At 46.7% G+C, this 24,877-nt stretch overlaps 1 protein-coding gene across 1 annotated transcript; it reads right to left on the bottom strand.

Annotated features, from left to right (window-relative positions):
* On the bottom strand, positions 1-24,335 carry Tpd52l1 (tumor protein D52-like 1; the record flags this gene model as incomplete). The annotated part of the gene is given in 7 exon segments (XM_013516685.1): positions 1-625; positions 5,064-5,124; positions 8,122-8,160; positions 9,674-9,688; positions 11,993-12,094; positions 19,083-19,231; positions 24,220-24,335. Coding segments are annotated over 7 exon segments (611 nt in total), but the record flags the coding sequence as incomplete, so codon positions are not given.
* Positions 24,336-24,877: the final 542 nt, after the last annotated feature.

Genomic DNA, 24,877 nt, shown 5'->3' with positions numbered 1-24,877 from the left:
TTAAAATCAATTATTTTAATTGCTTAAGTAAACGTACATCATTGAGGTGAAGGAGATCCCAAGCAACTTGCGGGAATTTGCAGTTTGCTGTCCTCTTGCTGGAGATGCCGTGTACAGCTCCACCTGCAAGGACAGCACTCAGCTCGCAGGACATGCACGTCGGAAAGGCGGCCGAGCAAAACCCAAAGCAGATATTATCGCTACATTTTGGGGAAAGGTATGTTGGATGACACAGACGGGTTATGACCAACTGGACTGCTCTGTTTGGGACACTGGAAAAGATGACAATCTATATACTGCAGGTGATGGTCATGTGGTCCATCGTCAACACAAATAAAGTGGAAATCATTGTATTAGGTTTTCTGGAGAGGCTGTTTGAATAAGAACATCAAACCCTAGGTCTTGGCCCGTGGGATTTTGGTCTTCGTATTGGAGATGCGAGGATACAGATGGCTGGGCGGTGGCCGGCATCTGGATGGCCTCGGGCTGCCAGGACCTAGCACTGCAGCCCCTCGTCCTCCGCCTGCTGGGGGCCTCCCAAGGTGCTCTGCGCGCTGGCCTGGGCTGTGGAGCTGAGGACCTCCTCAAAATTGCCTCCGCCATGGTTCGTCCCGCCTACTTTCGTCTGGAACAGACAGAGGCAAAGACACAGTTAGTTGCTTATTGTAATTTTTGTAATGTTTTTATAAGAATTCCAAGAGCCCGATAACTCAGAATTCAGAAATACCACTTGTCTTCAGAAACAAGGATGTAGGTAGTTTCCTGTAGCACAGTGCTAGAGCGTCATTCATGCTTGCACTCAGCGATGGGATTCTAAATTTATTTTGCACAATTTAGCAACGTTCTGTCTTTTGCACACCTAGGATTCTGATCCTTTCAAGAGGATAATCAGATTGCGGGACTGCAGTATGTATCCCCACTCATCTAGAGAACTGATTTGATCCAGATAGAATTGAACTTTAGACTGGTCCTCTCAGTGTCACAAATATGTACATATCCTTACATGACTGAAACTTAGCTGTCCTGCTCGGGATTGAGCAGGACAATCTGAATTCTTGGCACATGTCTCTTGATGAGGACCAAGGGGCTCAATGCAAGTGGTTTCTACTTTCTGCTTTGAGAGTGGATCAAGTCCCAAGGAGGGCTAATTTGCTATCTTGTGTGGCAGCCACTTTTCAAATTGGAACAGCTCGCAGAGTGCTAGGTATGATGCTTTCTGAGGTTCTTTTGTGTGCTTGTAATTGACTACATAGAACACCAAACGATCAATTTATAGCTGACAATATGCTTAAGTATTGTGAAAAACTTCTTATTAAAAGCCTTTCGAAACAGCGTTTAAAGGTCAAAAATGTTTTTCTGAGTCGTCTCACTCTTCACATCGCCCTCATTCATTTGCAGTGTGGAGAAGGAGGAGGAGGCGACAGAGAAGAGAGAGTTCTGCGATTGTCCACAGCACCGTGGGGTCTGGGCGGCACTGTCACGCCAGTGACCCCGCCCCGCCCCCACCCCTCGGGGATGCAGAACTCGGGGTGTCTGTGCTGCCTTTTGAAACACTTGACCAGGGCTGAAAAGGAGTTCATCCTTTCCAAGACGGACACTTTTCTCTAATTGGCACTAAAATCTTTCTGTGCCTCTCAAGCTTTTCGACACTGCTTGGGTCAGAAAAATCTTTGTGTAAAGGACCAGAGAGTAAGTATTTTAGGGCTGAAAACCCCATCGTCGGCCGCAGATACTCAAATCAGCTGTAGAAGGCAGCCGCAGGAAGCGCCTAAGCGGAGGAGCACGGTGCTGTTAACCCAAGACTGAGCATGCGCGGGAGCAGGAAGCTTGTGTCATTTAACGCCACAACATGAAAGCTTCTGATCCTGACTTGCTCGGCCATTAGAACATGGAAAGCCATCCCTAGCTGACAGATCCTACAAAAGGAGGGTCCCCGCCGACCCGGCCAGAGCTGCGGGTGTGTGTGGAGTCTCAGCACTGGGAAGAGGCCCCGGGAGGAGGTGCTCCCCGTGCTGTGCCTCCTCCCAGTGCGGGGTGTGCCTTTCCTGAGAGACACACACGGTCAGTTTTGCAATCTGCTCCACTAACAGCTCGCGTCCTTCCCTTTGTAAATTCACATTCTCTTGCGCCTCTGTTTTTCAACGGACGCCTCAGAACAGGATTGAATCCAGTGCAGAGCAATTACTGATGCTTGCTTCTGGGCTTGATTTCTCTCTTCTACTTGATCTCCTCATACCAAAATACTGAAGTAAAAGAGTGAAGTGCTTTCAAAGAAATAAGCTTGACGAAGAGGATGGAAATTAGGGGGTTCCTGAGCTCATGGATTTACTGACTATACACTGCAGTACTAAGGCAAGGGCTACAATACTTTGCTTAAGCAGACATGGGAAAAATAACCTTTCCCTGGCCCCTCCCCTTCACAATAGCTCAAGAGTCACTTTGTTTGTAAAATTATAATTTTTCTTTGCAGAAAATTCCACTGAACCGCTGAGGTACGCTTTCTAATCTCTTGCAAAATAGCTGGTTGAGAGCAAACAAATGAACAAAAAGTATAAGGTACCTTATACTTGTCTTCTTTTTAAGGTTTTGATTCAGGCCCTGTGATATTTTTATCAAAAGGTAGGTGCGGAGAAAGCGAAGGCTGCCTGAGGGAGCTGTGGAAAGGCTTCGGGGTGGAGTTTCGCACTGCTCACCCGGATGTGGCTGGGAACACAAACGTGGCTTTACAGGTGCCGATTTGGCCTCTGCTTGCTTGTTTCGGATGAAATACAAAGTGTGCTCACTGACCGAAGTGTCCTTAAATAATACATTGCAAGAATGTAGGCAGGACTAAATTTTATATGATTATGATGAATTGGAAATGTTTCCATGGGAAATCAGGTGACTTACAGAGTTGGGCGCTGAGGAAGATTAAATAACTGGTTTACACAGGACACGTCAGATTGCATTAGGAGCTCGTGGAGCAGGCTCACTTCACAATAGAATATGTTTCTTTGAGAACATAAGCATGACCTCAGTCCCCATCAGAGGTCTCCAAAACCAAGCTTATAGCGAGACATGGGAATGGGAATGCGACATAGAAATCTACAGGCACTAACTCATCTGTGCTGTTTCATGAGCCGGAGCCCGGAGATTCAGGAGGAAGCAGTAGTGCAGAAATGTTGATGAAGGTTTAACACACAAAAGTAAACTGCAGAAAATAAGCTATAGAAAGAAGGGTTAACTGTATCTCTTACTTAGAAGAGAAAAAGGAATGAGAAATTCGTAACTATTGAGGAAGTGGGAGGCTTGACATAAAACATGATTATCAGCTATTCTCCACTGCCGGCATGTGCAGAAAAAGGGAAATTAGGCTTGGTTGTGAGCTAGAAGGTGTGTGGGATGTGAGTCTTGTTAAGCCCAGGAGAAATCACACAAGCATAGAGTATACTTTCAGGAGATCTCCACAGGACAACATCCGGTGGCCGAGCTGCTCACATGAGTGGTGGGGGAGGCGTGGGCTATATCTCTTCCTTCCAACTGCATGGGGTGCCAACACTGAGAAGCAGAGGTTACCAGAGTGCCCTTAAAGCAAATCACAGTAGGTTGCGCTTATTCTCCTTTTGCTTCTTTGTACCTCCTTCTAAGGAAAACCTAAGAAGTACATCTCCTTCTATGTCAGAACTTCTCTACCAAGCACCAGCTGCATCCTGCCTGGGTATCTAAGGCTGAACACGAAGCACTGAGAAAGCAACGGCTAAGTTTTGAGCCTTTTGATACTAGATGTTCCAGCAAAAACCATCTCCACTGCCTTGCACATTTCCCTCCTCATGGGAGCTTGATTATCAGCTACTCTCCATTGCCTGGGTGACTGTCCGGTGTACTCTCCGTTGTCTCCTGCTGCCTGCCCCTGTGCCTTCCATAAGTAAGCAATGATCCTGCCAAGCAGGGCAGCTGAGGCTGTGCCACTAGCAGCCGCTGGTGAGCGGAACCAAGGATGGGCCCGGGAACACTGAGGAGTGGTTTCAGTCTTGGGCCTTCAACACCTGATCACAGGCTTCATGCAGCATAGATAGGAGGAAACAACACCCTCCAGGTTGGAATCTGTAACCGCATCGGGGCTCTGCAGCAGGGAAGAACTTGGCCCCGCACCTGCCGTCACCCAGCTCATAAGCATGGGGAGCAGCTCGACAACCAGCGTCCATGCGCAACTGGTTTCCATCTGGTTGCAGATTCTGTGTTTGTGTCTTTCCCCGTGATAGCAGAATACAGAAATGGACTGCATACAAAACACTGATGACGATAGCAAGATGTAATGAAATCACCGTTTACGTGACATCTCAAAAAATCATCCGAATAGTTTCCATGATTTTCCCTGTTTCAAAAGTCTATACCTTTTTAGAAGTAGACTGGTTTTATTTGTGCTCACTTTTTTAAAATCGGTAGACTGTTAAGGCTTAAACAATAAACCTAGTGAGTCTTAGTACCTCTCATGGAAGGGGAATATTTTCACTTTATACCCAGGAATCTAATGCATTGCTATAGAATAGAGCACTTTGGGGACTTGGCTTCATTTTCTGTCCATGGCGACCATCTTGGGCGGGTGCAGTGTGACTCTGGTAAACAGGCTAGGGAGCCAAGGGGACGCAGACAGCCATGTGGCAGGCGCCCGCTCGGTGTTTACTGGTCTGTGTCCGCGGCAGAAGAGCTCTGGGATGTTACAGAAAGTTCACTCACATCCTAAATTCACATTCATTTCCCTCATTCTAACCCCGGTTTTCTCTCACGTGTCTGCTTCGTGGGCTAAGCAGGAAGGGTGAAACAGTGAATGCAAATCTGATTCACTTTAGTGCACAATTCACCCGAGTGGTTTGGTGCACATCGCTCTAAGCACTGTTGGATTCTGATTTTATCTGTAGCTCTACATGGGAAGAAAACGGTGTGACTTTGTGCACTTCATGCTTTTATGTCTCTTTGTGCTGCAGGGAAGGTGGGTGGCCCTGCCTTGTCCGTAGAGTTAGTGGAAATGACTAAGGGGCCCTGGTGAGATGAACACAGTCACACGCAGCTCTCTTCATCTGTACCTTAATGCTTGTGACAGTCGTCTCAACCCTCTCCTCAAATGATTTGAAAGTAGGAGAATTCCTAAAATAACAAAAAGAGATAGGTCAGCTCAAAGACCTAGCATCTTAGCAACCATGCTGTTTGGTTTTCTACTCTTATTTGTGAATATTATCTCTCCAGCAGAGCTGACTCAGCCTCCAGCCGACACCAACCATGCTTTAAAATACATTCTTCTTCTACTAAGCTAGGTCTGTCCAAGACATGGAATACTTGTAAGTAAGAGTCAGATAGTCAACTGTGGAATAAATCGTACAGCATGTGACAATGATACAACTCCAAAAATTCCATTAGTACATCATAAATCATTCCCAGTGAGTCAATAGAGTGATAGCTTAATTTGTCATTGACTAATAAATTGTTTCTGGCACATCTTTATGATTCATAGTTTTTTTTAAAAAATTACTTTGTAAGCAAAAGAAAAAAATCTATCTGAAGAATGTCATGTTCAACTTTCTTTTACTTGGAATTTTAAAGTTTTTTTTTTTTCAAGTATGAGACAAGATAGAAATAGCTCAAGGATGGGAAAAAGTTCCTACATCTTTTCTTTCCCATTCCTTAAAAAGTAATCATTTTGACAAGTTTCATGAAGCAGTGTTTCTAAAAGTTAATGCTTTCATTATTTCATGTTGAAATACACCCATTACCTGTCGAATGTCTAATGATTAAATTGTGCTCAGAGCATATGTTATTTTTCTTCCCCAAAGGATATACCTATTCGTTCTCTTGTTAGAGCCTTTGAAGTTTCCTGGCATTTTATTTGTGACTCATTCATTGTGCTAAATGATACATATACCATCTTGTGGCTTTAAGTGTAGATGCTTAAGTAATCTGGTGCTTTCTGGCTTCTTATACTGAATTTGACCATGTGATATCATAATTCAATGATGTCATTGCCATTAAAAGTGATATCAAGTCCAACTAAAGAAACAGGACCTGAATTGTTAAAAGATGTATCTTAAATCCTGTATTAATGTCACCTTTTGGCAACAAATACCATTATTTTTAGGTCAAAGAATTCAACTGAAAGTTACTACATCTCATAGGCCATTGAGTGCAAGAAAAAACAAAACAAAAAAAGTAAAAAGAAGAAGGGCCCAGAGGGACTTTAGAAGGGAGAATGTCTATAAAATATGGGTTTCACTGTAAAGTGGAGGATGAACCAGGCCTTTAGGATTATCAAGACACAACTAATATAGAGAATATGTTTTTGGGTGAAATGGGCTTTATTGGGAATTGTCCCTTGAGAATCTGAAGCTGAAATGCACTTAGATTCAGACTGCACAAATTAGCACTGGTGATGTCAGAGGGCACCGACATGGCAACAAACCCCGTGTGGGATTCAGACACTGGTCACCTTCCTATGAGTGACGCTTCGTATTCTTCTGCTTCACGGTGAGACACCAGCGCATTACATCTGAGTGGCTCAGAAGCATAGGCATGAGGCTTTCCCTGCCACTGCGGGTTTTATGTCACCCACCAGTGAGCTCCGTGGGCAGACAGTTGAGCCTAGAGATTCAAGGGTATATGTTAGACTGGGTGCGATCAGTTCTCCTTTCAAAGTTAACTTCAAGAAGTTCATGGGATTGCATTTGACATGGAAGTCATTTTATGACTCCTGTTTTATCTGAGTTGTAGGCACTCCTGGTTCACAGAGCAAAATCACGTTAATGTTTTCCATGCTTTTCTTGGATCCCCAGACTCAACATTTGCTAAGTAAAGCAGCTCAGTGTCTCAGGTTTCGCTGTGCTCCTTGGTGATCACCTGCCAGGAGGAGATGAACTGGAATCTGCATTCCTTATTTACCACTGAGTACGGAAAGCCAAGTACAGTACTGTGGTTGAGTTTCCCAGTCACCCGGTAAACCGAACAACTGCGGTGCAGAACAGACTTCCCTGGATGTAATGGAATAGGCACTTCTCCAACTAAATCACGCTCAAATGCCTACTGGGGAACAGGGGAACCGGTTTTCTCCAATTTAATCAAACCATGTGTGACCACAAACCTTGAGTGGCCAAATGGCCCTAGAAAGAATTTGGTTTCAGCAGTCATAAACGATTTAAAATAGTAACTGAGCCCCGCTTTGAGGTATTCAAAGCACAGATACTCCCAGGAAGCAGGCACAAGAGGCACGTTTCTGGCTAAATGGAGGGAGGTCCCCAAGCCTGAGGTGCAGCCTCAGCGTGGGACAGAAGCAGGGGCAGCCTAGGCCCTGGAGCACCTTGTGAAGGGCAGCAAATCTCGCCCTGGCCTCTGACTTTAAATATGCTGAAACCGATACCATAGATGTGGCCTGCAGCAGACTGTCCCGGTAATCCATGGTGGAGCTGGGCCACAGCCTGCCTTTTGACTCCCTGTCCAGCATCCCCTTATCCGGACCCCCCATTCCTGTTAGTCTGAATTGATCTGATTATATCACTGGGCCATGCAGTCTTGACCCTGGGAATGTCCTTCTCACAAGTTTTCATCTGGCCAGTATTTTCACTATATCGTTCATCAGGCACCTATTTACCTTAAAAACCTAACAGCACCCTATCCTGTCTAGGACAACAGCCCTCTTAGTCTCAACCATTCTTTAAGCCTCTCCTGGGCTTGTATTTAGTTCCGCTGAAATAATAAACATGTCTCCACCCTTGCAGGTGTTCAGGGAATGCTTCTGGCCCTCTGCTGTTTCAAACAGCTTCCTCTGTTTTGGCCTCACAGTGCCCATCCATGTGAGGTGACCCTTATTTCCTGCACTATCCAGCTAAGGGTGGAGACTGAGGTAGGTTAGGTCACACGGGAAAGACTATTTTAAGTCAGTGTGTCCGGTGAAAAGCCCAAGCCCAGCACACCATCCTTCTACAGAACTCAAGCCTTTCCCCAGAAGATGACCAGACAGACGGAAGAGGAAGAACATGGGCCTTCGGCCATTTTGTCCCACAAAGCAGCGGGGAGGGAAGCTCCCATGGCAGCATCGACCAAGTAACACTTCACACAGGTTCTGTGTAAACAGTCTGTAAGATATTTTACACACATTACCTCATAGCAGGCATACTGATGGAATGGCGAATGGAGTAGCTGCAGGCACAAAGCAGAAAAAGGGAAAAAAAGCACAGTCATAAAAAACTTCCTCTTCACAGGTCTAAAACAGCAGTTTCAAGTATCAGAAGTGTCCCTGCCCACCCAGCCAAGACGGTGTTCGTTTTCCTCGGACATGCACAGCCACGGTCAGCTTCCAAGGCTGGAGGGAAGAGTAGGTCGATGGGCTGTGACTGTGTTGCATTTTACTTGGGGTCCCTACACGAAGTCCGAATGCCTGGTGCCCTCCCCTGGTCAGCACAGGAGATCCTCCGGGTCCAACCGAGGTCTCTACTTCCTCACACCATTTGCACCGTCTACCATGGAAGGAGGGTTTTCCCACTCGTCTTGGTTCAAGTGTCTAGAACATCCGGTACACATACAGACGTTTCTGAGAATTTAAGAGACTCATCCTCTTGATCCTATGGCTGCTGACTTGTCTCCCATAGATTGGGTTGTTTGTGACTGGATCCCAGTCCAAATCAGGCTGGGCAGAGGGTAGAACCAAGAGGGGTCCCTTGTCCTGGGCCAGTGCTTGGTCCCCCCGCCCCACTCATCAATGTTGTCTCTGCTGTCTCTTCTCCCTAGGGCATAATGACTCTTGGATCAAGTATGTCACCCTTCCATAGGATGCCCACTGAGGCCATTTGTACGGGCACACTTTACTAGAATGCAGAAAGAGGACAAAGAAATTCAGGGCACACTTGTGGTCTTAACTCTAGACACTCCATGTAGAAACTATAGGCAAAGTATTTCCTCAGAAACTGCATCTAAAAGCCATCCCTAAAAGAAATCCATCATACTGATCTGTATACCTCTTTAAATATAAGCAATACTTCAGAAAAAAAATAGTTTATATAAAATTCCAGCTAAAAAGTGCTTAACTCAGGAGCAAGAAATAACTGTTGCAGACTTTTAAACACGTGTTTTCCAATAACCTTTCTGTACCTTGGACTTTAGAAGGTAAAGGAAGTTGAAGGTGAAACATTACATAGGGTACAGAATTTCATGCAAATAAAGTATGCCAGAAGTGTGATGGCGTAAGTGTATTTGAACAAAAAGAAATAAGAGATGAATGCACAGTTTTGCTGGTGCCTAAATCACTGCAACTTCGAGGACCCAGTTTCTTTAAACACAAAACAACAAATAATAAGAGTTGTGGCTGAAAAAAAGGAAATAGTTACAAAAAGTCAGAGAAACTCAACAATTGGGAGACATAATTTTCTCTTTCTCAGCTTCACTTTGTGAAAGACTTGTAAAAATACACTACTCTCAATTTCAAGGATTTAAATTTTCCTCTTTCAATTCTGAGGATCTATCAAGTATAGGAAGAACTGATGCAGACAAAGTGATTGCTCAGCTAGCAAAGTTGGTGAGACACATTTAGAGATGAGACGGGTGTGTGCTGCCCAAGCCCAGGGCCCACATCTTGCGGGCGGTATCTGCCACAACCCACACTCTGGGACAGCCTGGCTCCTCCCAGCCCCTGGTTCCCGAGGTGCAGCGTGCTTACCCGATGGAGTGAGACCTGCAGCCCAGCAGCACAGAGGGAAAAGCAAGGCAAAGTTAGCACAGGGGATGCAAAGAGGCAACCACACCCCACTTGCTGTCCCTTTCCAAGGGCTCAAAGACAAGATCAGCCACCTCCATCCACCATTCTCTCCTGGGCGTCCAGCGAGCGGTCTGCCTTCCAGGGGCAGGCTCCAGGACGCCCTGCAGTGCCTGGACCCACAGAGTGCGGGGCCCCTGTGCAACACAGTGTGGTGCTTGCAGAACCGATGATCTCCAGAGGACTGCTAAGACACAACCCAGGAGAGGGTGGGTGAGTCCTTGTGCGCAGCGCTGTGTGGACAAGCCTGGCACTGTTACGCTTATGCCATTTTAGCATGAAAAGAGCCAGCTATGGTGGAGCTGAGTCCTACTGTCCTCCTCCTAACCCACAATGGCACTCAGGGCACAGTGATGAAGGCAGATGCCCAGACGGTGCCCAGGCCCTCCCAACTGTCACAGAGGGACAGCCTGGAAACGTACTGTGAACAGCTCCAGCGGCACAGGATGCCCCTGAGTACGAACGAGCACCGCCTGGCTGGCTGGCAGCACTGTGCCGAGGTGCCCACGCCCAAGTGAGCTTCCCTCTAAGTGTGTGGAGAGCAGCTTTTAGGGTCACAGCACAATATGTTCTCTCCAGTGCAACAAGGACTGCCATCGGGCCCTTCCCGTTCTAGGGGAGTGTTTGTTTAGATCAGTGTTTTAATACCACTGAAGTGACTGAATTTGCAATAAAATCAGCTCCTCCGAGGTGGCTCTGGAGGGCTTGAGAGGCTTTTGATAGCAGAGTGTCAGAGGAATGGAGATAAAACCACACACACTCACACACACACTCACACACACACATGGGCCCGTGCCCTGCTCTTCTGCCCTTACTAAACTGTCCTTATCAATTCCTGGTTGTTAAGATGGGCAAAATCCAGCCATTCATGAAGTCAAGAGATAATTCAAATGCAAAATATAAATATTTGCCTTCAAGTAACAATAGCTTAAGAACCCAACACATAAATGCAGACGGATTCTTTTCTGAGGTTTTCAGGGTTGAACCCAAGACCTCATGCATGCTAGGTTAGCGCTGTACCACAATGCAAAGTCCCCAACTCATTTTATTTTCGTGTTGAGGCGGGATCTCACTACACTAACCAGGCTATCCTCGAACTTGTAACCCTCCTGCCTCAGCCCCCTGAGGTGCTGGGATTACAGCTGTGTGGCTCCACACCTGGCCACACACAGAATTTTCAAAAGGAAGAAATTAAAAACTTACTTGAAAAGTCTTCTTGTTTTTAAAGTGAATTTGAATTCTAGAGAGACAAGTGCATTTGATTTCTAAAGAAAGCTCTCCTGAGGTGCAGCAGCTAAAATCAAAGTAAGGTCATCCATATTCACTGAGTTTTATTTTTGCTATGTATTTAAACAAGCAAAAGTATAGTGGTAATAACTCTGTGTAGGATAACTTCCCTGCACGTAAGAGAAAAGTTAAAACTGGTCAGGGTTATCTATTTTTTAAAAGTAGAGTGAGTACCTTTGGTTCTCAGGTTCAAAATCTACATTCAAGGTCACCCTACTTTTATGTAGGAGTGAAATGTGGAAAATAATAATGTAGATTGGACTTGCTTAAATGTTTTGCTATTATCACTGGGCATGGTGACCCACGCTTGTAATACCAGCCCTTGGGAGGCTGAGGCAGGAGGACTGCTGCAAGGTCTAGGCCAGCCTATGCTATATCATGAGACCCTGTCGCAAAAAATAAATACATAAATAAATAATAAAATGTCTTGCTATCACTAAGCACTGGGTGATAATAGAGTCAATAAAAGTGAAGAAGTGAAATATATTAATATTTTGCTAAAGTGAAGAAAGAAAGCTAATCTTCACTTTTGCTAAAGTAGAGGAAAGTGTAATCCAGTGTCCTTTTTGAGTGAAAGAATGAATATGCATGTCCTTAGCACAGAGAAAATAACACCAGGGGGTTGTGCAGTGTAAAAAGTGCAGTCTGGAATAGCTGACTGCAGCATGTTGCCCTGAACTCTGATGTGTCACTGAAACTGGAGATTGGTAAGATTCAGGAGGTGCTGCAGTTTCCGGAAATCCCTCGAAGGAAAGCATGCATGTTACCGGTGCACTGACCGCTCCTCATTTTCCCAGTGGAAGGGTTACTTCTGGGACCAGGCCCCGACACTGCCCTTCAAACAGAAACCTTCCCATTCACAGACTGAGCTCGGGCCCCAGGCAGCACCACTCTTAGCCCTGCGCGCAAACCCGAAGAGATGCCGCGGCCACGCACCGCATGTCCCCGAGCTTCCTGCTGAGGGCCGTGCCCACGTTGCTGAGCGCCGCCGTGGCCTTCTGCCCCGCGTGGCTCAGGGTCTCCTGCGTCTTCTTGTAGCTGGAAGGAAAAGGGGAGCCGTGATAAGCAGCTCAGTTTCATTTCGTTTTGTTTCATATTTTTATCACCGCCCCCACAAAACATTCATCTTCCTGCTCTCCCCATACTTTGAAAGTTCCTTCTCCCAAACAGACGTAGGAAGAAAAGGACCCACGGGACCCTTGTTTTATTTACTGCTAGGGGATGGTGGGCAGACTGGGATCCATCAGACAGAACGCCAGGCCATTCAGTCTGAAAAAACAAGGCCGAGTGGGCGGACCTTTCGGCACCCACAAGTGACCTGCCCAGAGAGGAGAGACATTTAGAGAAGTGAGCTGGGCATCATGGCCCACACCTGTAACCTCAGCAACTGGGAGGCTGAGGCAGGAGGATCTCCGCGATTTTCAGGCCAGCCTGGGCTACAGAGTGAGTCCAAGGCCAGCCTGGACTACATCAAGACCCTGTCTCAAAAAAGAAGAGTATTAAATATATTAATAGCACAAAGAGACACTTGTTAATCAGAACTGTACCCACCAAAGGTAACAGGAATTAGAGAGCACATTTTTACTAGCACGTGTTTGTGATACACAACGATCGCATTCATTGTAGGGAGCTGGTCCGTGCACGTGACGCGTCTTAATTCTTTTCACATTCTACGAGGAGGTGCCAGAGAGAGCATTTCACCAAGGGTGCAAAATCCACTTAGGGCTATTCCCTCCAAGGGCTCCCAAACATTTTATCAAAACATAAATTTACCGCTTGGACCTAGAGAGAAAGAATGTGCTTCCTGCCTGGTATAAGGCAAAGGAAGCCGGAAGGGACGAATCCCAGGTCGGTGTGGCGAGGCACTGTGTGTGCTGCCTTTGGCACTAGGTCCTCAGCCTCCACTGGGACTTCCAGCTCAGCGGATGAACCACGGCTCCTCATACCCAGAGGCAATGAGCATTCTCCACTGCCACAGCCTGCAAGTCTGGAAACCTCACGTTAAAGAGTGCGTAGATCACAAGCCGATGTCCAGCATCCAGCACTGCACCTCTCCACGCCGGCTGTGGGCCTTTCCCTTCTCCTGATGTGGGGTAAAGTTCTTCAGCTTCTCAAAACAGTGGAATAGTCCAGATTTCTTTCTAAAACCTTCTGCCCCCTGGAGACCAACTCTGGGCCATGCCATAAGTCACCAGCGTTTATTAATAAGTGGGAGAATTTCACAGGTTCACAGAGCAAAACGAGGCATAAATCACTGAAAGAGGTCTGTTTGAATGGTCCCTCACAAGGTGGTTTGCCTGGTCCCTCCTCCTTGTCCTCCTCCCGACCCCACACGGGACTGAGGATTGACTCCAGTGCCTTCACACTGAGCTACATTCCTAGCCCTCTTATTGTGATTTTTATTTTTCATTTTGAGGCAGGGTCTTGCTAAATCACTAAGTTGCCCAGGCTGCTCTCGAACTTGCAGTCCTCCTGCCTTAGCCTCCTGGAATTCTGGGTTATAGGCGTGAGCCTCCATGTCTACTGCAAGGTTGTTTCTCTCCCCGCTCCTTCATGCTACCCACCTCCCTTGCCTGCTTGAAGCCTGAAGACAACACAACAAAGAGGCAGAAAACAGAAGTGGGGCACGTGTATGTATTCTTGGATTATCTCAAGTCCAGAGATGTTAAAAAGTTGACACACCCCAGGGCAACAAGAAGCCCCGCGGCTGCCACCCGCTCGACAGGCTTCTGTATTGCTGGGGTCTTTCCGTGAAGGAGACAGTCTGAGTGGGCTGTGTAATTATTCCTACTCACCGGGTTCTGTTCCAATTTAAATCCTACTGCAGAGAAAGCATGCAAGGATCTGTCATTAACACAACATCGATTTTCTTTTCATTATAAATCACACTAAATAGGTCATGATTGCCTCGTCAATATGCAAAGTGTTGCCACTGAACTGCACACATCCAGCGACAGCTGAATTCTTCTCAGTGCTTCGAAATCCGCTTCTACCTGACTAACCCCACCAGGGCTCATTGCTCCCTCTTGCCCAGTTTCTCATCATCTGTGGAGACTCTCCTGTCTCGGACCGTCTCGAGTATGCAAACAGGACCGGGACTTCACTACTTCAGGGGAAATTAATTTTGCTATCATCCCTCCCAAGACAGTGATGAGGACACGGTCCCCTCAGCAGTCATGAAAGACAATGCCCTTCTGGAATTCTACCGTTGATAGATTTACGCCTCCTCCTTAAGGAGGGGACTGATCCTTCCCCACAAAAGAAAGTTCACTTTGTTCCGAAAGGTAGGGAGTCTACAGTCATCCTGATTGTGAGCAATTGGCCAGTGTGCAAGGCCCCGTTCAACCCCCGGCACCAAGAGACAAGCACATAACCATCCACCAGGCATCCACCAGGCATTCGACCAGCCTCTGAGGAGCGCCGGCTCGTCCTGTAGCCTGCGGGGACGCCCACATGAGGAGGACTCCAGATGTCCACATCTGCCTGCCTTGACCTGTGCCTGAGTCTTCCTCTCACTGGACAAACGTGTCTGTCTGTCTGGTGGGCAGTTGTGAAGCAAGGTCCTCGGTGCCCCTGCAGCACCTCTCTCCCTCTTTCTCCCTCCACCTCCAAGTTGTGGCTACACCCAGCCCGTGTCAGGGGACCCTCCCTTCATGGTCCCAGATGCCCCGCTTCTCAGGCGGGGCCTAGCCCTGAACCCACAGCACCAGGCTACAGCCTCTGCCTGCAGTGTTAGCTTCTGCTGCAAGAAACGGGGCCCGTTCTCACCCCACAGCCTTGGAGCCCTCGACGTCCCTCACTGTCACTGTCCCCCTCCACGTCACGGGGAAGTCCTGCTGGACAGACCTCCAGAGCCACCACCCATGCCTGGTTCCCCGACTCACAGTCCACACCACACCCAGGGACCAGAGGCGTCACTTCGAAGACGATGCACCCAGGGCCCTGGGGTCAGACCCGCAGCCTCCCCTCCCTGCTCTGGACAGCCCAGCCTGCACAGAAGCCCTCAGCATGGCCTCTCCTCTAGGGCAGTGCGACGCAGCAGGGTCTTCCTCAGCACTGCAGCCTCAGCCTGGGACAGCCCACAGCTTTGCCAAGCTGCCGAAGCTCCCAAGTGAACACTTCCTGTCCTTCCTCAGGTGTTTGTTCGTCACTTGCAGTTTGCTCTCTGCCCTTCCAGCAGTGACTGAGACAGGATCAGCCCCTCTTGTTGACTCCTGTCGGCCCACACAATGAGCCACCAGGCATTAGCAGTGTCCGGTAAAGGGCAGGGTCCGACCCCTCGGATGGTGTCCAGTGCTTGTTTGTAGAACAACCGTCATCAGATGCACAGGGCCTCTGTGGACACCTGGCTCGGCAGCTCCAGAGAACCAGATGCTTCCTGCCCAGCTCTGTCTCTTGCTGGGGGCCTTCACGTGGCCCCGAGGACCCCAGCGAGCTCTGCTGTCCCCTCAGGCATAGCTCTGTCTTCTGCTTTCCATTCCCACCATGCCCTGTATTTTCCTCACATCCCTTTTCACTGTTATCACTTAGCTTGTTATAAAAACAAAACAAACTCTGTCTCCTTGACTGGATGAAGCTCAAGGAACAAATAACCTCAGGGAAAAAAACCTCACTTCATCCAACCTATATCTTTATGCTAAGAAGGCTGCCTGTTTGCAAAACCAATATGTTTTTCAAACATGGGGACATTGAAACTACACATCCTCCCCAATATGAATAGGATAGAAGTTTTCCTTGAACTTGTCTATTTAAAGTCCATGTCTGTCTTCATTACTTTTCTCTCGTTGCTGGGATGAAATACCTGATGCCCAAAATTAAGGAAGGAAAGGTTTATTTAGCTCACAGTTTGTGGAGGTTTCAGTCCATACTTGGCTGGCTCCAAGGCAGAGTGGCACATGGCAGAGGGCTATAGTTCATGGAGGCGGAAGACAGCAAAGCAAGAAGAACTAAAAGGGAGGAGTGAGTGCAAGCAGCCCCTTTTCTTCCCTTACGTTGTATGCAAAGTATGCGCCCCAGGGCAGGTGTAGTACTCACATCCATCATTCCAACACTGGATCATGAAACAATCATAAACTCTAGAGCCTACCCCATGACTGCATGAGGATTTGGGGGAACATGCAGACACAAACCACAACAATGTCCCAAGATGAATAAGATCCCCATTAAATGGCATTGGCCACCAAATACAAAGACAGAGGCCCAAACAACTGAGGCATGAGCTCATTTAATTACTGCCTAATTCGAGCTGTCCTTTCAAAGTTGTAGTGAATGGACCACGGGTGATCAACTTATAACTGCCAGCTGAACTGAGTAAGTGTGATGCTGGGTGTGGGAGGCCCACCTGAGGATTGTTGCCAGCAGCAAAAGATGCAGAAATGAAGAAGTTAGGCTGTTGGGAGCTGAGAAAAGGCTGTTGGGAGCTGGTAGGTGCTGTAAGGAGCCTTTGTTTCTTTTGGAGGAGCTTGTCACACTGGCTTTCCTGATGAACTTGGCTGTTTTCTTCCTCTGAGGAACTCAGCTCTTGGTGGCACTGAGAATAGCTTCAGTTCACTTTGGGGGAGCTCTGGTGCACACTTTGAGCGTAGCTTTCTGACTCTGGAGGGGAAGATGGTGCTCTACCAGTCTCCTGGAGAAGCTTACTGTATTGGCTTTCCTGATAGGAACTCAGCTGTGTTCACCATGGAGGAGCTCAGGACCTCACTGTTGATCAGGATGGCTATGGTACCTTTCAGGGGAGCTGTGGTTCTTACTTTGTGCATTGCTTCCTGGCTCCAGGGAAGATTCCTTAGCCTGCTAGCATAAATCCTTCATCCTGGTGGCACAGACTTTCTAAATTCCATCACTGACCTTTGGGCCTTCCCAGTGCAGGTCTGTGAAACAGGCCTGCATGAGACATTGTTATGGGCTCTAGGCCTCCAGTTGGACTCGTGGGAGGCATTGTTATGGGCTCTAGGTCTTCAGCTGGACTCATGCAGGACATTTCCATGGGATCCAGGTCCTCAGCTGGATTCCTTAGTCTCAGCATGTGGGCGGATTTCCTGTACTCTCTTGTATATGATTCTTTGGATGACTATTATAAATCATCTTATAAATTGTGTGTCCTGTATTATATTGTTCTCCCTTGCAAAATATCCCCTAAACCAAGACAAGGGTATTGCTCACAGTGCTGTGATATGTATTTTAAGTTGGTGCACACTGAGGTGTGGTTTTGTTTGTTTGTTTCCTTTTTTTTTCCTGTTGGGGGGATTGAACCCAAGGCCTGAGGCATGTTAGGCAAGCACTCTGTGAGTGCTTCCCACTGTCACCATCAGGCTGGGGAACTCTGGGTACACATTTATAGGCTCCCTGTCTTCATGATCAGAACTTGTCTGGATGAATCCTTGAGGTGCACAGGAATAGCAGCCTAGGGGTCTGCTGGGTATGCTATAGGGCAGAGAAAGAGTCTCCTTTCATAAGGAAACCATGGAAACCACACTAGGAAGACCTCAGAGTCCTAGGAGGTTCTAATCCCCAGCAGGGCATCTTCACACAGGACCAGAATGTCTTAGACCTTAGTTCTTAGGGATCAGCAGGCAAAAACAATCCCCAGCCAAACTGAACTACTCACTGTTTATTATGGGTACCTCTATCTCCTACCAGGGCTCTCTTGGGCCAGAAGAAAATTGGACCCCATCTGGGTATTAGGAATGCAACTGCTTTCCCTCCTACTGAGTTATTCCAGGGAAGAAAATGCACAACCCAGAGGCAAACATTTCTCGAGGGCAGCATCTGAGGCTCAAGTTAAGGCCAGAGATAGGAAGCCTCTGTTTTCCCTTCAGCTCATAACTCAGCACACAAGAAGAAAAGTCACTTTGTCCACACAAGAACTTTCTTCACTTTGATACAAGGCCAGCCAATAAGCAAAATATTTTTAATCATTAGAAAAGTGCCAGCACAGGTCAGCATTTTATCTTCCATAATTTAAAAAGGAGTCCAATAAAAGCATGAGTGCAAAGAAAACAAGTGTTATGGCTTATATCTAGATGTCCTCCCAAAGCCTCACGAGGTCCTGGGGAGTTTTGAAAGTAGCTGGATTAGGGTGTGTAAATGTGCATTAAGGGTGTGTAGCTGGATTAGGGTGTGTAAATGTGCATAAGGGTGTGACACTGGGATTAAGAGTGTGGATAAGTGGAGCCCCACCCTGGGTATGGGTGGCACCAATCAATATGCTTGTAGCCTGGATACAAAGGGACAGAAATGAGCAGGCTCCCTGCTGCTTGCTGCTTCCCGCCTGCCCTGCTACGGATTGTTTCTCCTCTGCCATGCCCCTCTGCCATTGCCCTGCCTTGGAGCCAGCCAACTCAACTGAAGCCTCTGCAAATGGTGAGCTGAATAAACCTCTCCCCCTTTAACTCTGGGTATAGGATATTTTGTCTCAGCAACAGGAAAAGTAACAAAGATACCAAGGTTACTCATACCTGGCCTAAGACAAGATACCCACTTAGAATGTTTATGACAAAAAGTGAAGGAAAATAGGTGTTTCATAAATGTCTTGAAACATGTAATAGAGGAAAAAAACATTTAATGGAGAGAAAAACATTCCATGACAGCTGGTTGAACGGAACTAAAACTTTAGTCTACAAACTTTTACTTTATGAAGTTCTTGTATTTATTTATTTTGGAGTACTATAAACTGAACACAGGGGTGTTTCTCTGAGCTACATCTGGAGCCCTTTTTCACCTTCTATTTTGAAACAGAGTTTCTCTAAGTTGCTAAATTGCCCAGGCTGGGCTTGAATTTTGTGATCCTCCTGCCTCAGTCTCCCAGAGTGCTGGAATTACAGGTGTGGCCATCATACCCAGATGGGAATCTCCTTTATTCTGCAGCATAAGCTGTAGTTATTCATATCTTTTTGTTTTGTTTTAGAGAAAGCACTTTTTTTCTAGCCTTAAGCACCAAATTGGTCTTGTAAGAAAAGAAGCTCAAACCTGTAGAAAGGGGCAAGGAGCAGCCGACCCCGCTGCCTGACCCGCCCAGGCTACTCACGCGGCTGTGGTCTGCACATCGTGCCAGCTCTTGCTGAGGTTCTGTTTCAACTCGCTCATCAGGCTCATTCCCAGTTGCTGTCTGATCTCCACCAGGCGCCTCTCCTTCACCGACAGCACTTGTCGCAGGGTTGTGATTTCGTCCTCCAGCTGCAGGTGGGAGGGGACAGGTGAGAGAAACGTCAGATCCAAGGAAAGGAGGCTTGGGAAGCTACAGTGCCCCTGCCTTTCTTGATGAGCTAGAATACTTCACTTGTATGCATACACTGATAACTGCAAAACAAATATATATTTCAACCTCTTATCCACAGAACCCCCAAAGTGTATTTGGTTTTTGGGAGCATGGGGTTACTTATTATGCACCTGGGGAAGGGGAAGTGTGAGTAGAGGACTGAGTTTTCATTAAAATCTCTTTTAATGAAATCTTGATTCCAAAAGTGATAGGAACATTAAAGTGATCAGTTTCCAAACAAGATCCTAAAAAAAGAAATACAGATTCCCACACCTCCTAATCTGAAAATGCAGATACGTGTCAGCTGGCATTTGTGCGCCAGAGCCCTTCAGTGATGGAGGCGTGAACTCAATGTCTTAGTTGGTTCGGTTCTGAGGTTCTAGAATGAAATCCTATTCATTTCAGTCAAGTATAAGGCTCACATTCTCAAAGCTTTCAGCATATCCATCAGACACTTCAATATTTTCCAAAAAACTTTTTAAAAACCTCAGAAAGTAGAAATACAACTTTAAATTATACGAAATGTGATGATTCAAGATGCTCATGCCCCGTCTACACAGAGTCTGCACAACACCGAGTTGTTAAGCTCGGATGCTCTCGGCGACGGTGTGAAACCCCATTCCGATTTTGACGATGAGATGTCTTGCGTGTGATCACACCAGTGGTTCTCAACCTCAATTCACAAAAGAGACAACCATAGAGCGTATTGCAAACTTAGAATCCCAGGTATGTGACCTTTCTCAGCTCCCTGAGATTCTGATGACTTAAATTTGGTGGATTCAGACAACTTATGTTATTGAAAAAGTACCGCCAGATATCTGTATGCAGGTAGCATGGAAACTCTATATTGTAAATACTTCTCTCAGCCACATCAAATTTGGAATGACATGTACTGCAGGTAAATTATATTGATCGAAATATTTTTCTCTTTTAATTTGAAGTTAATTATTTATTCAGTAAAAACTAACAGCATGGCTCTTTGGTTTCTTAAATTCCTAGAAGATCTTGTGTGATAAATATTTGTGCTCAGATTAAGCATTTAAGTATGATTATTTAAGAATAAATAACAAAGGTATCAAGTGTTGGTGAAGATGTGGAGGAAGTGAAATCTTTGTGCTTTGCTAGGGAATGGGAAATGGTTAAGTCACTGTGGAGCACAGTCTGGGGGTTTCTCAAAAAGTTAAACAAGAATCACCACTTCACCCAGCAGTTCTGGTCCTACAGTATATACCCCAAAGGAGTGAGAAATGGCATTCATGCTACCTCTGTATATATGCTCACAGCAGCTGTATTCACGATAGACGAGAAGAAAGAGCCCCAAAGACCACCAAAGGAGGGGGAGATCAACACACTGCAGCATACACGTGAAACACAACACTATTCAGCCATAAACAGAAATGGAGTCTCAACTAGAGCAACAGCGTGGATGAACTTGGAAAACATGAGGCTGAGAGAAGCCAGACACAGAGCAACATATTGCATGATTCCATTTACATGGACTATTCACAAAAAGTGAACCCACAGAGGTAGAGCACAGACTGGCAGTTGTTGGAAAACTGGGGAGGGGGATCGGAAAGGAACTCTTTATTGGATGTGGTTTTCTTTCAGGGTGACAGTGTTTTGGCCCAGACTGAAGTAGGGGTTAGCCAGCACTGTGAGTTTGTGTCCTTAAAAATGGTTAATTTTAAGTGATATAAATTTATTTTGATGAGAATGCAAAAAAGCAAATTAATTAAGCTGAATTAGGTAATCATTCATTTCATTATAAAATTTGTTTTAAGATTGAAAATTTATTTTTTAACGTATCTGCTAGATTGCATAAAATTTATAGCAAAACACAAGGAAAAATGCTTGGATCCACTACTTATCACGGAGGTGACGATTAGCTTCAAGGCTTCCCCTCTGACCCACTCCTGCCTTTGGCTGTGTGTTCCCAAGCACTAAATTTCACTCAAGGGCTCTAGGGAGGGGGGTGATGATGAAACTTCCTAGTCTCAGCCCAGAGAGAACAAAGGTCTGGGGAAAGAACGGAGCGTCAAGCCCAGCCGAAGGCTTCTGCGCCATGGCAGACAGTAGCAGGTGGGCACTGTGTCCTCTTGGGGACCGACACCCCAAAAGAGAGGGAAGTGCCCAAAGTGGGTGTTGGGGTGTGAAAACACTCTCTGCCTACTTGATGATTCTGTCTGGTATTTTTCAGACTCCTATTAATACCTATTTTTCTTGAGTCATTTTATTTAGGAGACATTGGCAGAGTTGACCGTTACATAACCACAGACTGACGGTACAAATACGACACTTCATCCCTTCCAAAGCCAAGGTATGCCGTGGAATGGGACGCCAGGCATAGACTGCAGCTTTGGGAGCGGGCAGTCAGAGCGAGGTGGCAGTAATAAAGGACTATCACTCAGGTTCGTTTAAAAGAGAGAGAGAAAGAGAGACAGAGAGAGGGCTCCCGGAGTGGGGTGCACACCTGTAATCCCCACAGTGAAGGAAACTGAGGCAGAAGGATCACGAGTTCAAATCCTATATGGGTAACTTGGCAAGACCCTGTCTCAAAATAAAAATAAAAATAAAAATAAAAATAAAAATGGCAGGGATGTAGCTCAGTGGTAAAGTGGTAGAGTGACCTTGTCTTTGGCCCTTACTACAGAGAGAGAGGGAGAGGGAGAAGGAATGGGAGGGGGAGAGGGAGTGGAGAATAAATGAGAATAGTTGTTTAAAGATTTCAGAAAAGCAGCCGGTAGTAAGCTAGAACAACTCTCCGAAATGAAATAGTACATCTTGACAGATTCATAAGGTCTGTAAAATATATTCTACATTTGCTATTTGCAAATAGAAATATTTGTGCAAGCTGTAAAATAATTCAAGCTAACTGGAGACCTTCTATAGACAGCCGCCACAGTGATCAGAGGTAACCTTGGTCTCCCAGCCAAGGGACTTTGAAGAAGACATCTACAGCATGGCCACAGTAACAAATTAAAGCTCAAATTGTGCTGAAAGATATTGCTGTTTTAAAATGCTGAATCCAGCCAGGTATATTGGCACATGCTTGTGATCTCACCACTAGGGGAGGCTGAGGCAGGAGGAACACTGTGAGTCTGAGGGCCACCTGGGCTACCTAGCGAGTTCAGGGCCAGCATGAGACTGTCTCAAAAAAGCAAACAATAAAAGTGCAGAATCCACCTGCCTTTTTTGATGCTCTTGGCTTATTTTACACCAACAGAGGTCTTCATAGAGCCAGCTCTTGGTACACACACAAGTACACTGTCTGTGTGTGTGAGTGGAGTTATGAGATCACCCAAAACCTCAGGGCGTTTAACTACAAAACAGTGCAGGGTGGCAGGGAGGACAGCGGGAGGGACAGGGACCCCCTCAGACAGGAGGAGATGAGGGAACGAAGGACAGATGTGGACCAAAGGCAGCGCTGGATGTGAGGCATACAGAAGGCCCTGTTCAGCAAAGCAGTTAGAGACAAGGCCTCAGGCACAGGTCCGGCTTTGGGTGGGGGCCATACCTCAAGTGCCCGAGTCAGAACAGGCTCCCAAGGGGCTAGCCTCTGGGGTATCTTCACACTGGAGTGGCTGATAGACCCTGCGGCATCTTCCCTTTGACCAGGGGTCCGAGCAGAGTGTGTATGGAGAACTGCGTGTCTCAAGGATATCCCAGGTCTTCTCAGGGCCGAGGGGAGACTGCCGAGATGGCTCTGCATGTCCCTATCATAACTAAGGGGCTGGACTTGCTGAGCTCATGCGTGCACATGTGTGTGAGCTTGTAAAATAATAGGGAAAGCAGGTTTAGGGAAAGAGCAAGCATAAAGCAGATGAGGTCTGGGAGGGAGGGAAAAGAAATGGAAATGAGAAGAGGAAGAACTTCAGCTTGGAAGAGAGCTTGCTTTGCTCCTCACCGGCCCCGGGTCAGACAGATGCGACCCAGCGCCTCCGGGAGTTACGCTGCTCCTTTCGGCTGCATGAGGCCTTTCTTCATCTCCGAAGAGCCCGGAGAGAAGAGATAGAAAGCTTTGCAGGCCGGCGCCCTCTGAAGGACAAAAGCACGGATCCTGGGCACCTGAACCCAGTATCAAACAGCCTGGTGTGGCCTTCCGAAGTCAGGCTCCAAGCATCTTAGAAATGAAACTTGCTGGATGCTTGTTCCTGGCCAGAAAAGACAAGCGTCCGAAACTCTCCTAGTTTGTTTGCTTGCTTTATACGTATGGGGCATTCATTTAAAACCAATACTGTTTTTCTTAATTATAAAAGTAGTCCCTGCTCATCACTGATCATTTAGAAAATGCAGAACACATAAAAGCAAACATACATTGAGAAAAGCAAGCATGGGGATCTCAGGAACCCCAGCACCCAAACACACAAGGCGTTCGTAGCGCTGGTCCGTTACAGAGGCTGTCCATGCGTAAAATGAAATGAAACTCTGCCAGAAAATGGGTGAAGTTTAAGCTTAGGGTGTCAGCTTACAGGTGTCTGCAGAACTCGGCTCTGGACACCCCAGCTGACATGGGTTTGGGGCTGTGAGAAAGTGTGGAGTTGGTCTATTTTCTGTTGAGGCTGACTCTTGAAAAGCAGCTTGCACCTATGCCACGGTTTTAAACAAATTCCATTCGGTGTAAGTGACTTAGCAGTCCCATCGTATTCTGATACTAAAAAGAGCATATTTCCACTTGATTATTATTGTTGATTAAGCAGCATGAATATTCATTTTACCACTGTAACCAACAGGTAATTAAGAATTAGTATTGTGAAACTACTCTTAAAAAAAAGAATTATCTTGCAATGTATTCATTCATTCCATTTTATTAATTGAAAGAGAACGTAATTGCAATATGAGACCTGTATCAATAGTAACACTCAGGGTCCAAAGATAGAAACAGCAGCAGGAAGAGCGCTAAACATACCTGATCTAATTCTGCCTTTAACTCCTCCTTCTCCTCCTCGGAGAGCGTGCTGGAGAAGTCAGCGCTGGCTACTGCATCCTCATCCCTTCCTTGCAGCAGCTCTGTCTCCAGCAAACCTTTAGGCAAAATTGATAAAACATAAAGTACTTTGTGGTGCTGGGGTGGAGTGTCACCCTGGTGGCTTTGGGCTCTGCCCTGGTGGTGGGTGGGCTGCACTTCTGGGTAACACAGGTGGGTCGTGGAGGCCTGGCCGCAGGTCTGTGTCTCGTCCCTCTTCCTTCCCCTTCCAGCTCTGCTCTGCTTCCCAGCCACGGTGACCTAGCGGCTTTGCTGCCCCACGCCCTTCTGTGACATCTCTGCCTTAGAGCTGGTGATTATGGACGGAGACTATGAACCAATGAAACCTCTCCTCCTGCAGCCTGGAGGACTAGATATTTTGATTCTCCCACTGGGAGGCAAATAAAAAGTTTAGGAAACAAAAGAAAAAAAGAAAACTTCCCAAGTGTGAGATGAGCCACAGGCAAAGCAAAGAACACTCAGAAGCCAAACAACTAAGCGAGAAGCAGGAAGCTAGAGATGTAACCGAAACAAGCTTTCCTGGGCTGTGACTTGCATCACAGAGGTAGATTCCAGGGTCACTGGTTTGCCTGGGGTACTC

The sequence above is a fragment of the Chinchilla lanigera genome, unplaced genomic scaffold (assembly GCF_000276665.1).
Source record: "Chinchilla lanigera isolate Chin_1 unplaced genomic scaffold, ChiLan1.0 scaffold00035, whole genome shotgun sequence".
In the NCBI taxonomy this organism is placed as follows: Eukaryota; Metazoa; Chordata; class Mammalia; order Rodentia; family Chinchillidae; genus Chinchilla; species Chinchilla lanigera.
This window is presented reverse-complemented; position numbering and strand designations above follow the sequence as displayed.